The sequence below is a fragment of the Bombina bombina genome, chromosome 7 (genome assembly GCF_027579735.1).
Source record: "Bombina bombina isolate aBomBom1 chromosome 7, aBomBom1.pri, whole genome shotgun sequence".
NCBI classification, from domain to species: Eukaryota; Metazoa; Chordata; class Amphibia; order Anura; family Bombinatoridae; genus Bombina; species Bombina bombina.
In genome coordinates, this window is record NC_069505.1 from 504771519 (window position 1) to 504789049 (window position 17531).

Genomic DNA, 17531 nt, shown 5'->3' on the forward strand with positions numbered 1-17531 from the left:
GGACACTGGATGAAGACTTCCACTCCATTATCAGAACCAAAGTCCATCTTGAAGAAATGCCAAAGTGACCGTAAAGTCAACTTCTCTTCCACAGAGGCTGAGACAACAGAGCCCAATTCTGCAAGCACAGATAGCAGTGATGTGGATTCTTCCTCTTCCTCCTCTCTTTCCCCCCAACCCTCTTTGTCATTGCAGGAAGTAAAGAGCAAAGATGCTGGAAATGAACAACCGGTGGTACGTCCTAAAGTTAAGAGTAACGAGGTCCCTTTAGACAAGAAAGGAAGAAAACAAGATGAGCAGGCCATAGGAGAAGGAAGGAGAAGTTCAAAAAGGGAGAAGAAGAACTAAAATCGACTGTCATCAATTTGTCTAACTTTGATCTCAATGTTGATCACCTAAACGTATTGACTAAGGGTTTAGGGTTTGCACCTACTTATGATTTCTCTGTTTTTTCTACTTTAATTGATATTCATAGGTTTGTGCGCAAACTGGCATTAAAAAGATATTTTTGTCAGCAAAATTCAGAGGCCCCTGATTATGCCCATTATGTGGATACGCATATACGTGAAGGTGAAAACAGGGATTTGTCTGACATTGGTATGTCCAATTTGGACTTCAATGACAGACTAGCCCTAGAGGTTTTAAGGGGCTTGGACCCAGGTGATGCAGACTTAAATGACTATACTATCAATAAACTAAAAAAGGTGTCAAAAGATTTTATCCTATACACTTTAGGGGAACACACTTGAATCTGTTCCAGAAAAAAGTTGAACAAGAGATTGAGTATAGTCATAGTCTGATATCAGATGACTCCAAAAGGATCCATGGGAACCTCAACCCCAGAGAGAAGTTAGCCATTAAACAGCTGCATGATAACCATGACATTGTCATCCGTTCTTCGGATAAGGGTGGCAATGTCGTGGTTATGAATAAGTGTGATTATTTACAAGAGGCGTTAAGACAATTAACTGATGGGGTTACCTATAGGCCCTTACCCTCAAATCCAACAGCAGCCTTTAAGAAAAAGCTAGAAAAACTTATTGTTGAGGGCATATCAATTGGGATATTTGGTGAAGAGGACAAGGCCTCGTTAATTCCTGTGTACCCTTTGATGCCCATCTTTCACCACCTACCCAAAACTCACAAGGATGTAAATAATCCCCCCGGTTGCCCGATTATTTTCGGTATTGACTCTCTTTTTGAGCCACTGTCTCAATGGGTTGATTCAATTTTACAGCCCCTTGTTAAAAGTTTGAGCAGTTATCTTAGAGACTCGGGTCCTCTCATTTCACTCCTTGAGGATGTTGAATGGAATGAGGGTTTTGGGTGGGTGGTGATAGATGTGGTGTCACTCTATTCCAACATTCCCCATTCTTTAGGAATAAGGGCTATTTAATTTTTCCTCAAGCAAAGGACAAATTACTCAGATGTGTTTTGTACCTATATCTGTGAATGTGTAGAGTTCCTACTGTCCCATAACTTTTTCATGTTTGATAACAAGTACTTTTTACAAATTTGTGGAACAGCGATGGGGGCTAAATTTGCCCCCTCGTTTGCGAATTTGTTTATGGGATGGTGGGAGCTCGGCACCTTGTTTAACACAGACAACCCCTTTAAGAACAATATACATTTATATATGAGATATATAGATGACCTCATTTTTATTGTAAAGGGAGATTTTGTCTTTGAGGATTTTTGAATTATCTCAATGAGAATGATCTCAGTTTGAGATTCACAGGTGGCATGCATGTGAGTGAGGCTCAATATTTGGAAATAAAATTAAGTGGTTGTGTTCAAAATGGTTGTGTCATTACTGACACTTATAGGAAACCGACCGCTGGTAACACGATTCTGCATGCCAGGTCGTGGCACCCAAAACACCTAATTAGGTCCATACCCAAGAGTCAATTATTGCGATTACGCAGGAATGCGTCAACTGATAAGCTGTTTGAGAAACAGGCAAAGAATCTCAAATTGATATTAGAAGCTAGGGGTTATAAACCATCTCTACTAGAAAGAATTATATCAGAGGTAAGAAATGAGCATCTTACCGGTATAAGAAAGGGACACATTAGAATAGAAACAGATGGTTTCTTGAAATCTACAGTGTTCTCTACGCAATATTCTTTACAATTCAATGAGGTGTGTAACATTTTGAAAAGAAACCTGAACCTTTTGGAAGGTGATGAGGTTCTTACTCCACATATAAAAAACATCAGGTTTGTTTCAAAGAAAGCTCCTACTTTGGGAAATTTGTTAGCCCCTAGCTTAGTGTTGAGCAGTCCTGATAAAGTAAAACTAATTAGCTCAATCGTAAGGGAACTTTCTCATGTCTATCTTCTAACTGTGGATGTTGTGAGGTTGTCTCAAGAGGAGATACTTTTAGGAGTACGTCAACAGGATTGATATACAGGATTAATCATTATGGCAATTGTTCTTGCACTTTTGTGGTTTATTTGTTGGAGTGTGGTTTTTGTGGGGCCCAATACGTTGGTCAAACCTCCCGCACCCTTAGAAAATGAATCGGTGAACATAAGAGAGACATAAAAAATGATGACAAAATGTCACTTTAACTGGCATCACTTTACGAATGTCTCTAATCTTAGTGTTAAGATCATAGTACTTACCACCAAGGGGCGGCAATAAGTTCAAAATACTTACAAAAAAGGAATTATTCTGGATTTATACTAAACACAAGAGAACCCCATGGTTTAAATAAAGAATGGGACATTAGTTTTTTCACAGATTAGACATTAGCTTCCCAGGTTATACATCAATCTCTCTTTTTCAGGACCAATTATTTTTGACCCCTTGTATATACATTTATAGTCCTTACTATTAGCTATATGCTTTAAATATGAATTGGGAATTTCTATTTGGTAATGCCTTCTTGTTTTCCCTTTAACATATCTGTGTATTGTCTGCTAAAAAATAGAAACAGTATTTTTTAAATTTAATTATCAAGAGTTTAAAATGTTAAATTTTTTAATTTTGATATAGATTTATACACAGGTATGGGTAAATAGGGTATGAATAACTACAACCACTGGGAATTAATTTTTGGACATTATCTTAGGCATTTAATAGCGAGTTTCATAACATAAGTACATACAGATTATTTTTAAACATTATGATCAAGTCTTCCCCTGCAATATCAATTATCAGCACTTAGGAAGATCAGAGGTTATCTGTTTCCACGTAATTTACAGGTAGCGTATTTTAACAGCTGTTGTCACCTTTGCAAGATTTCTATTCTATGATCTTTCCCCTATTTTGTATGGGGTAAAAGGATGAAAAGTTTTTGAAAGTGTGAGACCTACTATTTACGTTAGTATTCATATTTGAATAAATGGAATCTTGATGTAAATTATCGAGAGCCTGGATATCACAAATTTTCTGTGTGGTGCGCCCCCTACCCTTGGAGATATATTAGAGTTATCCTTATCACTTGTCAGGTGTGATGTATTACTGAAATGTCTATGTAGTGTGATATTGCAAATACGATTATTCACATCTATTATAGTTCTAAAAAGATCAAAATTGACAGTTGGTACAAAGCCTAAGCCATAGATCAATAAACTAGTCTGTGCTTTAGTGAGAGTCACATCTGACACGTTTATAACTGAGTGGGTTTATATTTTTGGTTTATTGTATCTTTTCTGAGAGTGTATCTCCCTCTGTCGGGTTGTGATGAACTTAGAACGCCTCCTGTGCCATAAGCTAGGGGTTTCTCAGAAAAAAAACTGCTCAAGTAATGCTAAATCTCTGTCCTGTTTATCATTACATGATAAAGCGTTCCCGACATATTTTGATTGATTTCTGTTATGTTGTGGTTTAGGGAACAAAGATGTATGGCTATATGGGTGAAGAGTTGATTGACTGCTTTTGGCTTGAATAAGTATAGGAGGCCTAACGGGCTGTGTCTGATGTGTAACTTGGGATTGTACATGTAGATTATGAATACTGTGTATTACAATCTCCATCTTCCCCACCTGAAGCTGATACGTCCTCACCTGAGTCTAATTCACTATCAGAAAAAGTGAACCTCTTACTAGTATCCCTATTATTGGATTAATATGTTGTTCTATGCCCTCTATTCCTGGATCTGCCTCTAGACCTACATCTCCTGTCCTAAGTTTTCTGGTTCAAATATTTACAGATTGACTATAGTAATCATATTTATCCTTCATATACTTCTCATGTTTAACTGCGATAATTTGTGCTTTCAATGCTGCTACAGCATTTTGCAAAACTAAATCAAAACCAGGATAATCAACATCTGTTTTACGTGCATTAAATTCAACCTGTACCAGATCGATAGATCTTCTAAAAAGTAGCTTGGTTTTATAGTGAATGAGTATAATTAGACAAAAAGAACAGTCACTCAAAGCCAGATTCCCCAATTCTATTAAGTCCTTATCATTAACTTGGAAAGTGGGGAATTTTGAAATACATAATCGTCTAGGTATCATCTGTAATTTAATATATTTATTAAGAATCCAAATGTCCAATTTGAGCTTATTTTCTTTGATCATTTAACTCTATTTCTTCAAACAAAATTGATCAAGAGAAATTGGCATACTGATTTGAAAATCCTGAGTGGCAATATCTCTTTTCTGTGATGGGCGCAGAGAATACAAATTCACAGTCTCAACCTCCATAATAAGCCATATGGGTGCTTACTAAAAAACAAGAATCCCCAAAGGTGTGGCCAACACCCAAATATTAACAAACACAAAGGATATAGGCAATGATGCTAAATAGCACTAAGAATGGTAACCAACCAAAGTAATGAAAACAACATATATTTTGCCAATGAGTATAGAGAGAAAGTAACAAGAAAGCAGCATAAATACCTGCTTAGAGCAAATCCCATCGGACGAATAATCCGCTCACTCTCACGAGGAGGGAGTGATTCATATCCCAATAAGTGTTATGAGCTACATAGTCCCCCCTATAGAGCATCGTCTCTACCGGGTGATGTTGTAGGCTCCAGAGATTGAATATCCTTTCTTGCAGTTGAAGGGACAAAAGAAGGAGGGCTCAGATTCCTCTTACTTGTCTCGGCAGGCATTGTTGTTAGTGTTGCTGGAGGTGTGTCACGTGATGGTGAATGTCAAAGTTTGGCTCAATGCTCAACCCTGTAAAATAACCAATAGTAGATACAACTTGTGAACGAGTGAGAAACACATCAAAAGACAACTAACATGTTTCAGCATTAGTGGTAATCATAGCTGTTGTGCAATACACATGTGAAATTTAAAACACACATTGTCTCGTGATTGGATAAAAACAACTTTGATATATTTGTCATTAATATTCTGCACCTTTTGTGTTAAAGCAACCTCGAAATATGGATAACATATTAGTAATAATGTATACCAGTGAGGCTACGTAAAATAACCTAAATACAACAATAATAGTAATAATAATGATTGTTATCACTGTTTTAGCACTATCTTTTCTGATATATGATCTTGTATCCTGATGGGTTACCACCTAATACTCCTATATGGTAAATACATAAAGAGCCACAAATCGGTTGCATAATTAAATTATATATATATATATATATATATATATATATATATATATATATATATATATATATATATATATATATATATATATATACATAAACTGGGAAAGAGATAATGTTGATTGTTAGATCAACTATGGAGGATGAAATTATTGTATCTATACAACAATCATGCCTAGGATAACATAATGAAAATATGTTCCTTAGTAAATCAAATATATAAAAAATATGAATATATATATATATATATATATATATATATATATGTATACGGAAACCTTAATAATTACCATTATTATTGTATGTACTTTATGTCCTAACTATACAAAGTGCAAAAATTAAATACACTCCACAGTTATCCGTTAGCCAGGGAACTTCAAGATGCAAAAGCAAGATGCCTAACGTATATATTCTGTGAACTAAATAAATTTACACTTTTAAGACATTTTGGGCAGACTTACTGTGCCTATGGTTGTTATCTGCTGTGAAATCCTATATTTCTCTGTAAGTCTTGTAATGTCATATCACTTTGATACATTTCTCTTTTTTGATATCAGGGGTTATTTACAGTAATGGGGAACGATGGAAACAGTTACGTCGTTTTTCATTGATGACTATGAGGAATTTTGGAATGGGAAAGAGAAGCATAGAAGAAAGAATTCAGGAGGAGGCTCAGTTTCTTTTGGAAGAGTTTCGGAAGACAAAAAGTAAGTCAACACACTTTAATGTTTGCAAAATGAATATAGATTGGTGTATAAACAAATGAGTAGATACATCCAGGTTCTCACATTTATTCTTTGTTTCCTCAGGTCATCCAGTGGACCCCACATTCTATTTCAGCAAGGCTGTCTCCAATGTTATTGCTTCTATAGTTTTTGGAGAACGGTTTGAATATGAAGACAAACACTATCTTTACCTCCTTGATGCATTTAACAAGATATTCAGTGGATTTAGTTCAGTCTCAGTACAGGTAATCACTTTTACCTATCAAGAAGGTTGCGATCATTATAAAACTGCTACATTTTCTCATTAAACCTCTCACTGTCATTATGAAAAAGGGGATATTGTTTAATTAGAATTTCAAACAAAACAATTAACACCAACATGATCTTTCATAGATGTACAATGTTTATCCGAACATCATGAATAAATTACCAGGACTACACAACCAAATGTTTAAGTGTTTCGAACAAATTCAGACATTTGTTGCCCAAAGAGTCAAAACCCATCAAGAAACACTGGACCCCAGTTCTCCTAGAGATTTTATTGATTGCTTCCTTATAAAGATGGAACAGGTAAGTGAAAAGTACGGTTTATCATGAGTATTAAAGAAAGAAATGAAAGACAACATTATAGAAAAATGAGTAGAGGATGGAACCATTGGAAGTCCATCCAAAGTTATAATAGAATGCCAACAAATCTATATAAAATGGTTTAACATTTTTCTAAATACCATGAAGAAGGAAAATAGAATATATGGACATTAGCGAAATTATTCAGATATTGCAATATACAACCTAGAGCACTGGTTTTGAAGCCTGTCCTCAGACCTCCCTAACAGGCCATATTCTGAGGATATCTGTACTGGAGTACAGGTGAAATAATCAGCGGATTAGTCAACATGGTTATTTTACCTTCTCTCATTCAAGGTAATCCTGAAAACCTGTCCTGTTGGGGAGGCTTGAAGAGAGGTTTGAAAACCAGTGACCTAGAATAATTAATTGGAAATGTACATTTAATAGGGACGCATCATATTTAGAAACCTTGACTTCATTTCATACTGTTTAATTTAACACATGAAATTCTTTGAATGGCTTTTGGTCAGATTTTGAAATTCAAAGCCATTCTGACCGATGTCTGTATAAGAGGCTGCAGCTGAGCAAGATAGAGATAGGGATCATCTTCCCTTATGAAAGGGATATGTGTATGGTGGTGGGAGAAACCTAGATTAATTTTGGAAGGAAGATCCATCTTGGAGTAAAGCCAGAAAAGAATGATGGTAGGGCATCAGACCCAAAATGTTTAAGTCATGATTCAGATACAGCACACAGTTTAAAAAAAATCCAATTCACTTCTATTTTGAAATTTACCTTGTTCTCTTGGTATCCTTGTTGAAAAGCAGGTAAGTAGGCTCAGGAGAGTGCACAATGTCTGAAGCACTATATGTCAGCAAGAATATTTTTTCGCAGTGTTATACATTTTCAAGGGTAATTAACAAAAGAAAAGACTCCTGATTTAAAAGTCATTTCATTTATTCAGGTTAACCTGAAGAGCTGAAAAAAGCATTATGCGTTTCGCCCATGGCCGTAGTCATAGATTATCAGGTTCCTTGGTTATTTGAATCACAACTGCAGAGTCTAAATAAATTATATTTGTTTCACAACTGAAGTACAGGCTATTATATCAGCATAGACTGTTTTATTCAGAGTGATTTTTATAAGTAATGGCAGTAAGTCTTTATATGGTTATATTATATCGTTATACCATATAAATATTTAGAGGCTGAAAATAAGTATTATTATTAATAACAACTTTTGACAATAATTGTGCTCAAACCCAATTGTGAGAGATAGTGTTCATTGTAATAATCACTGAGGCATGAGAGATGTGAGACACACAGACTGCAGCTGCTGACAGGGGCGTGACCTGCTGCGAGACACAGCACACAGAGTAAGGCTTGCAGCGTGGAAAACTGAACACAGACTAGTGATTGTAAATGGAGCTGTGAGACACGCTGAGTTGTAAGGAGCTGTATGGCACGCTGAGATGTATGAGGCTGTGTGACGTCACATAAAGTCCGTTACTGTCCGGTATGAGAATGTATTCAAAGGAAGTTCATAGAATTAAATAAAACATTCGTTGCAATCAAAGTAATTTCTGAGAGACAAAGTCAGTTTACAAAAGTTCAAAAAGGAAACATGAAATTTGTAATTAGCCGTTACCTAAGGCATCCAAGGTAAATTAGATTTGATACTAATACCGTAGTAGTAGTTGGTAGAATCCTCCTGTTGGAAATTAGATAGCAATTCCTGTAGAGATGAGGAGTTGAATAACTTAATACTTCTTGGAATAGCAATCTTCAGGATGAATGAGACTAGTTGTTATTAGTCCCTTTGTGACCAAACTGCAGCTGGTATTTGTAAATCCAAATGTTAAAGTAGTAGAAGTAAGACTTATTTTGATAAGTATATAGCTTATAAGAAAGGGAGCACTGGTTTCAGCAAGCAATACTCAACAACTAAGCACTTGTTTGGGGCGGGGTGATGCCTTAAGTACAGGTGAGGAAGGTAAGTTGAGGCAAAAAGTAAAAGCAGGACTGGAATCCTTACAGATCCCCCCCCCTCAAGCAAGCCGACCACGGGTTGGAATTTAGGTCTGTTTGGATATCTTCTATGAAAACGAGCAATAAGCTTTGGAGCATTAATGTGTGCATGAGGTTCCCAAGTATCATCCTCTGGGGTGAACCCTTTCCATCGGACCAGATACTGTAATTCCCCATTATAAAATCTTGAGTCCAAAAGATCATAAACTTCATAGACATCAGTGCCCAATTGAATAGGAGAAGGGGGTAGAAGAGGTACATCAGGTTTATCTCCCAAGTAGGGTTTCAATAATGAAACATGGAAAGTTGGGTGGATGGGTAAAGAATCAGGTAGATCAAGCCTGACGGCATTTTCATTGATGATGTGTAGAATTTTGAATGGGCCAAGGAACAACCCAGCCAATTTTTTACTTGGTAAGTGCATTTTAATGTTTTTGGAAGATAACCAAACATAGTCCCCTATAGAATATTTCGGAGAAGCTCTACGACGTAAATCATAAAATTTCTTCTGAGACGCCTGAGCTTGTTTGATGTTATCTCGTAAATGTAGGAAATTTTCAGCTATGTTTTGTGTTAGCACATCAACAGATGGTGAGTCATGTGTAGAAGTCGTTTGGATAGTGAATCTTGGATTAAAACCATAGTTGGCGAAAAAGGGAGAGTAATTTGTAGTTCTGTTAATGGTATTGTTATAGGCAAATTCAGCCATGGAGAGAAAGGAAGTCCATTTATTTTGATGATATGAGCAATAGCATCGTAGATATTGCTCAAGCCACTGATTAAGTCTCTCAGTTTGGCCATTAGTCTGAGGGTGGAAGGCTGTGCTTAACCTTTGATCGATTTGGAGTGCTTTAGTGAGTGCTTTCCAGAAGCGTGAGGTGAATTGGGTTCCTCTATCAGTAGTTAAAATGGATGGTAACCCATGGTATCGTACAATGTGGTTTAGAAATAAATATGCTGTTTCAATGGAAGTGGGTAACTTATGAAAAGGAATAAAATGTGCCATTTTAGTAAAATGATCGGTAACAACTAAAATGGTGGTTTGTCCAGAACTAGGTGGTAGATCAACTATAAAATCCATTCCCAAATGAGACCAAGGAGATTCCGGTACTTCCAAAGGAATTAAATAGCCATAGGGAGGTCTCCTTTCTGGTTTTGATACTGTACAGGTTGTACAATGTTGTATATATTCCTTTATACTGGTTTTCATCGATGGCCACCAGTAACTTCTGGAGATGAGTTCATGTGTACGTTTGATTCCTGGATGACCAATTAGTGGAGGGTCATGATGATCTTTGATTATTTTCTGTCTGAAACGTTCTGGAATATAAAGTTTAGAATCATGGAAGTAAAAACCATCCTGGAGGGTTAGTCTATCTAGTAGGGTTTGGTCTTCTGAAGAAAGATCAGATTGATATTCCTTATCCTGTTGAGATAGGATAGCAAGGAATCGAGTAGGGGGAAGAATACTAGTAGGAGAGTCTTCCTGTATAGGTCTTGGATCTCGTCGAGAGAGTGCATCTGCCTTCCCATTTTTTGAACCCGGCCTGTACATGATTTGGAAATTGAAACGACTAAAGTAGAGACTCCATCTCACTTGACGTCCAGATAAAGTTTTATTATTTTGTAGATATTCCAAATTCCGGTGATCCGTATAAATCACTATAGGTAGGGAGGTACCTTCAAGGAGATGTCTCCAGAATTCGAAGGCTCTTTTAATGGCTAGAAGTTCCTTGTCCCCAATGGAATAATTGATCTCTGCTGAAGTCATAATCTTTGAATAGAACCCAACTGGGTGTAGTGGTTCTGTAGGAGACTGTCTTTGGGAGAGGACAGCGCCAAGAGCATAATCTGAAGAATCCACCTCTAGGGTATATTGAAGGTTTGGATCAGGATATTTCAGAATGGGGGCAGATGAAAAGGAATTCTTTAGGAAGTTGAACGCATCATCCTGTTCTTTAGTCCACTGGAAAGAACAATTAGCACTAGTTAATTTAGTCAGAGGTTTTGCAATTTTAGAAAAATTGCGAATGAACTTTCTGTAATAGTTACTGAAACCAAGAAACTTTTGTAGTTCTTTCCGTGTTGAAGGTGTGGGCCATGATTTTACTGCTTCCACTTTGTTATCTTGCATTTGAATCCCATTTGGGCTGATGGAGTAACCCAGGAACTCTATTTTGTTGGTGTGGAAAATACATTTTTCCAATTTGGCGTATAGCCGATGGACTTGGAGTCTTGCTAAAACCCAACTAACATGTTTGATATGTTCTTCTAGATTTGTGGAATAGATTAAAATGTCATCTAGGTAGACAACAACACATGTGTCAAGGAGATCATGGAAAATGTCATTAATAAAGAACTGGAAAGTTGCGGGTGCGTTAGTTAAGCCGAAAGGCATAACTAGATATTCAAACAACCCATACCTAGTTCTAAAAGCGGTAAGCCACTCATCCCCCTCACGGATACGCACTAAATTGTACGCCCCTCTCAAATCTAATTTAGTAAAAATCTGAGCATGCCTGAGTCTTTCTATGAGTTCAGGAATGAGGGGGAGAGGGTATCGGTTTTTTATGGTTATTTTGTTCAATTGTCTGAAGTCAATGATAGGCCGAAGAGATTGGTCTTTGTTCCGCACAAAGAACATTCCTGCACCAGCAGGAGAAACTGAAGGACGGATAAACCCTTTCTTTAGATTTTCATCTAGGTAAGTTTTTAGATGATCCAGTTCCGGTTGACAAAGTGGGTATAAATGTCCAATAGGTGGCGTTGTTCCAGGTTTCAGTTCAATAGGGCAGTCGTAGATTCTGTGTGGGGGAAGGGTATCTGCTTCCTTCTTACTGAAGACTTCAGAGAACTGCTTATACATTTCTGGTATCAGAGTTTCTGATGTGGAGGATAAACTGTGAAAAGAAATTCTATGGCAAGTCTGTTGACAGAAATCAGAATTTAGTTGAACTTTTAAGGATTTCCAATTAATATCAGGTTCGTGTAGCTGTAACCAAGCTAGCCCAAGTACTATTGGGAATAATGGAGAAGTGATTACATCAAAAGTGAGATGTTCATGATGTGTTTTTAATGTAGTGACAGAGAGCGGGATGGTGTGATGTGTAATTGGCCCTGATGATATCTCAGAGCCATCAACCACACGAAGGAAAATAGGAGACAACTTTTTTATCAATGGTATTTTATTTTTAGAAACCAGAGAACTGTCAATGTAGTTTCCTTGTGCTCCTGTATCCAAGATGGCTGGAATGGTCAGTTGTTTATTTGCCCACTGTAGAGAAAGAAGTAAAGAACAATGAAGAGGGTTGTTATGCTTTGACTGGAGAGAAAGATTGGTATGGTACTTACTCTTCTTGTTCTGTGGCAAAGATGGGCAATCCTTTAAGGTATGAGATGAGGATGCGCAATACATGCAGAGGCCTCTAGTCTTCCTTCTGATACGTTCTTCAGGAGTTAGAGGTCCTCTGAAAAAACTTATATCCATTGCTTCAGCACCAGTTGAACCAGTATGAGGACTATTAGAAGTGGAATGGTTAAAAACCTTATCCTTCTTATGAACAATTTCAGGGTATTGACGTTCAAATCTTCTTTCACGTAATCTCCTATCAATTTGCCTGCTGAGCTTCATAAGGCTTTCCAATGTATCAGGTAACTCAGTTCGGGCTAATTCATCTTTTACTGCGTCAGAGAGTCCAAGCCTGAACTGGTTTTTTAAAGCAATGGCGTTCCACTGAGAGTCAATAGAATATTGCTTGAATTCTGTTATGTAACATTCAACAGGTTTGTTACCTTGTTTTAAGTTCCTCATCTTTTTCTCAGAAGTATACTGTAGGTTAGAATCATAGTATAATTCATCCATGATATCCAGAAAAGATGAAAAAGATGAAAGAACAGCATTATTTGTCTCAAAGAGAGTGTCTGCCCATATGCGAGGTTCACCTCTTAAATAGCTTATCATTGTAAGGACTTTAACCCTATCATTTGGGTATGTTTTAGGTTTAAGGGTGAATTTAAGCAGACAAGCATTTTTGAATTGACGGTATAAATTCCTATCTCCGTTGAAAAAATCTGGAGGTGCAATAAATGGTTCTGACAGATTGTCAGGAAGGTTCTGTTTAATAGAGACAGTGTCTTTTATTACTTTTCTTAAAGTTTCATTTTCTAATTGTAACTCTCTAAAGGCTTGACTAAGTTGGTCAACTCTTTGTGTTAAATTATAAACAATTTGAGGAAGCTCTGCTGGATCCATATTTTATGGCTTAGTTGTTATATCAGGTTCCTTGGTTATTTGAATCACAACTGCAGAGTCTAAATAAATTATATTTGTTTCACAACTGAAGTACAGGCTATTATATCAGCATAGACTGTTTTATTCAGAGTGATTTTTATAAGTAATGGCAGTAAGTCTTTATATGGTTATATTATATCGTTATACCATATAAATATTTAGAGGCTGAAAATAAGTATTATTATTAATAACAACTTTTGACAATAATTGTGCTCAAACCCAATTGTGAGAGATAGTGTTCATTGTAATAATCACTGAGGCATGAGAGATGTGAGACACACAGACTGCAGCTGCTGACAGGGGCGTGACCTGCTGCGAGACACAGCACACAGAGTAAGGCTTGCAGCGTGGAAAACTGAACACAGACTAGTGATTGTAAATGGAGCTGTGAGACACGCTGAGTTGTAAGGAGCTGTATGGCACGCTGAGATGTATGAGGCTGTGTGACGTCACATAAAGTCCGTTACTGTCCGGTATGAGAATGTATTCAAAGGAAGTTCATAGAATTAAATAAAACATTCGTTGCAATCAAAGTAATTTCTGAGAGACAAAGTCAGTTTACAAAAGTTCAAAAAGGAAACATGAAATTTGTAATTAGCCGTTACCTAAGGCATCCAAGGTAAATTAGATTTGATACTAATACCGTAGTAGTAGTTGGTAGAATCCTCCTGTTGGAAATTAGATAGCAATTCCTGTAGAGATGAGGAGTTGAATAACTTAATACTTCTTGGAATAGCAATCTTCAGGATGAATGAGACTAGTTGTTATTAGTCCCTTTGTGACCAAACTGCAGCTGGTATTTGTAAATCCAAATGTTAAAGTAGTAGAAGTAAGACTTATTTTGATAAGTATATAGCTTATAAGAAAGGGAGCACTGGTTTCAGCAAGCAATACTCAACAACTAAGCACTTGTTTGGGGCGGGGTGATGCCTTAAGTACAGGTGAGAAAGGTAAGTTGAGGCAAAAAGTAAAAGCAGGACTGGAATCCTTACATAGATCTATGAGCACTAGATTGCAATTGTGTTTGGTAACATGTACCGCGCCAGGCATGTGCACATTTTCTACCAAAGTTTGCTCTTCAACAAGGAGTAACATGAGAACAAAACAAACAATAATAGCAGTCAATTTAAGACTTTTTTACCATTGTATTGGGGGTTTTCAAACTTATTTGTTGGGTAGTCAAAGAAATTTGATTATTTAACTTTTCTGTAATTTTGTATTGTATTTAAAAATTCTAAAAACAATTTTTAACCAAAAACATTAGATTTTTTACATAGTCAACAACTTTTTTTGTGATGAAAAATAACATTTTAATCCATGGTTTTTGGAAACGAAATGGTCAATGAGAATGAGAGAAATGCACCTGTTTTTACCCAGGGATTGTTAAAAATAGTCCCCTTCTATTCATATGTTGATCTGAATTAAAAATATATAATACTTCTATGCTAAATCAGTTGAAAATGATGCGGCATAACAGTAAAAAGTTGACAAGAAAATATCATATGAACACCCCTATGTAACAAAAGAAGAAATTTGACCTCAGCTCACAAAAATAAGTGATCTGTGAAGTTATCAGCTACTGTCTAGCTACAAGTTAAAAAACAAAACAAAAAAACAACAGCCAATCAGCATAAATATGTCAGCGTACCAGGAACCAGAGACGTGAAATGCTAAATGAATCACACCTTTATTAAAAAATAACAAAAAATTATAACGTGACATAAAGCCAAATAACAAGCAAGAAGTCAAAGCCAGAGCAAGGGGCCGAACTACCATTGGTGTAGCAGGTGCAGTCGCACCAGGGCCCAACAGCTGGAGCGGGCCCATAACAGCCAGTCCATACATAGTTGTGTGCAGAATATTTAAAATCCTAATGCGGGGGAGTCTATTATTAGTGCAGGTGGTAGGTCTATCTGTCTCGATTTATCTATCTATCTACCATCAAAATCATTACATAGAGCAAAACGAATATTAATACTTTTGCTTTCTGCTGAGTTACCTTTGGGGGGGCACAAACAAATCTGGCACCAGGGCCCTCTGTTGAGTAGGTCCGCTACTGGCCAGAGCGGGTAGTCAGACAAGCCGGGGTCAGGAACACGAAGATCAGTGAAGTCAGGAACAAGCCAGGGATCAGGAACCAGAAGGGATGTCAAACAAGCCAGGTAATACACAGTCAGTACTCAGCAACTCACAGAGAAGTCAGAGACAACGCAAGAGCAAATTAGATTGAACTAAGGCACTTAAATAGTAAGTGATGACATAATCATTCTGGGAATGCAACCTGTCTCTCACTGATGATGTTCTCCAGTTTGGCCATAAGAGAGAGCCTGGGTGTAGTGAGCAGCATTACACACTCTGTTTCAGGCAAGGAAAAAACACAGGTGAGAGAAATGGCAGCCAGAACAAAAAGCTGCAAACAACAAGCGAAGTCAGGTAAAACCCTAACAAAGTAGTGCTGAGGTCATGCTTTGCATTACTGAAATCACATGAGATTTCGCTAAACTCTCATGAGATTTAATTAAAAAAAGTAAACTGAGTAGGAAAATAACATGACTGTGGCCTCTAGTTATCAAGCCGTCAACCTCAAATACGCTGGAATTCCGCAGCGTATTTGTGGCGAGGCTGATTCGCTGTAGTTATCAAGCACTACAGCCCGGCAAAAGTAGAATATAGTGACGTAAGCAACGATCTGCCGGACTCAGTCCGACACAGATCGATTCTTACGTCACTCCAGATGTTCCGAACGCAAGTTCGGCACAATCTGACTACTTTTGGTAGTTATTAAACTACTAGCAGGTACGCTCGGCACTTTTCCGGCCCAGCATACCTGGTTTTCAATCCGCCGCCCTGGAGGTGCCAGATCCCATAGGAATCAATGGGAGTCTGACCATAGTGAAAGCTCATGTTCGCTGCTGCCCGACATCCCATTGATTCCTATGGGAAGTGTGTACACCTAACACCCTAACATGTACCCTGAGTCTAAACACCCCTAATCTGCCCCCTACACCGCCGCCACCTATATTAAACATGGTAACCCCTAAACCGCCGCTCCCAGATCCCGCCGCAACTATAATAAATATGTTAACCACTAAACCGCCGCTCCCGGACCCCGCCACAACTATAATAAATATGTTAAGCCCTAAACCACCGCTCCAGGACCCAGCCAACTACATAATACCTATTAACCCCTATCCTGCCCCCCCTACACCGCCGCCACCTATAATAAATTTATTAACCCCTATCCTGCCCCCCCTACACCGCCGCCACCTATAATAAAATTATTAACCCCTAAACCTAAATTTAACCCTAACCCCCCCTAACTTAAATATTAATTAAATACATCTAAATAATCCTATTTAAAACTAAATACTTACCTTTAAAATAAACCCTAATATAGCTACAATCTAACTAATAATTATATTGTAGCTATTTTAGGATTTATTTTTATTTTACAGGCAAATTTCAATTTTTTTTAACTAGGTACAATAGCTATTAAATAGTTATTAACTATTTAATAGCTACTTAGTTAAAATAAAGACAAATTTACCTGTGAAATAAAAACTAACCTAAGTTACAAGTACACCTAACACTACACTATAATTAACTAAATTATTCCTATTTAAAACTAAATACTTACCTGTAAAATAAACCCTAATATAGCTACAATGTAATTAATAATTACATTGTAGCTATTTTAGGATTTATATATATTTTACAGGTAACTTTGTATTTATTTTAACTAGGTAGAATAGTTATTAAATAGTTATTAACTATTTAATAACTACCTAGCTAAAAGAAATACAAAATTACCTGTAAAATAAATCCTAACCTAAGTTACAATTAAACCTAACACTACACTATCATTAAATAAATTAAATTAATTAACTACAAATACTTACAATTAAATACAATTAAATAAACTAAAGTACAAAAAATAAAAAAATATTACAAGATTTTTAAACTAATTACACCTAATCTAAGCACCCTAATAAAATAACAAAGCCCCCGAAAATAAAAAAATGCCCTACCCTATTCTAAATTACAAAAGTTAACAGCTCTATTACCAGCCCTTAAAAGGGCCTTTTGCGGGGCATGCCCCAAAGTAATCAGCTCTTTTGCCTGTAAAAAAGAAATACAACCCCCCCAACATTAAAACCCACCACCCACATACCCCTACTCTAACCCACCCAAACCCCCCTTAAAAAACCTAACACTAACCCCCTGAAGATCTCCCTACCTTGAGTCGTCTTCAGCCAGCCGGCAACCGATGGAACAGAAGAGGACATCCGGAGCAGCCAAAGTCATCATCCAAGGAGCGCTGAAGAGGTCTTCCATCCGATAGAAGTCTTCATCCATGCGGCGTCTTCAATATTCATCCA

At 37.0% G+C, this 17531-nt stretch overlaps 1 protein-coding gene across 1 annotated transcript in view; it reads left to right on the top strand.

Moving 5' to 3' along the window:
* The window catches only part of LOC128666898 (cytochrome P450 2C20), a 105520-nt gene that overhangs the window by 63642 nt on the left and 24347 nt on the right, over positions 1–17531 (top strand). Inside the window, exons 4-6 of the mRNA XM_053721709.1 lie at positions 6097–6246; positions 6349–6509; positions 6658–6834. Of these exons, the coding sequence (XP_053577684.1) occupies positions 6097–6246; positions 6349–6509; positions 6658–6834 (488 nt within the window). The remainder of the gene's footprint in view (positions 1–6096; positions 6247–6348; positions 6510–6657; positions 6835–17531) is intronic.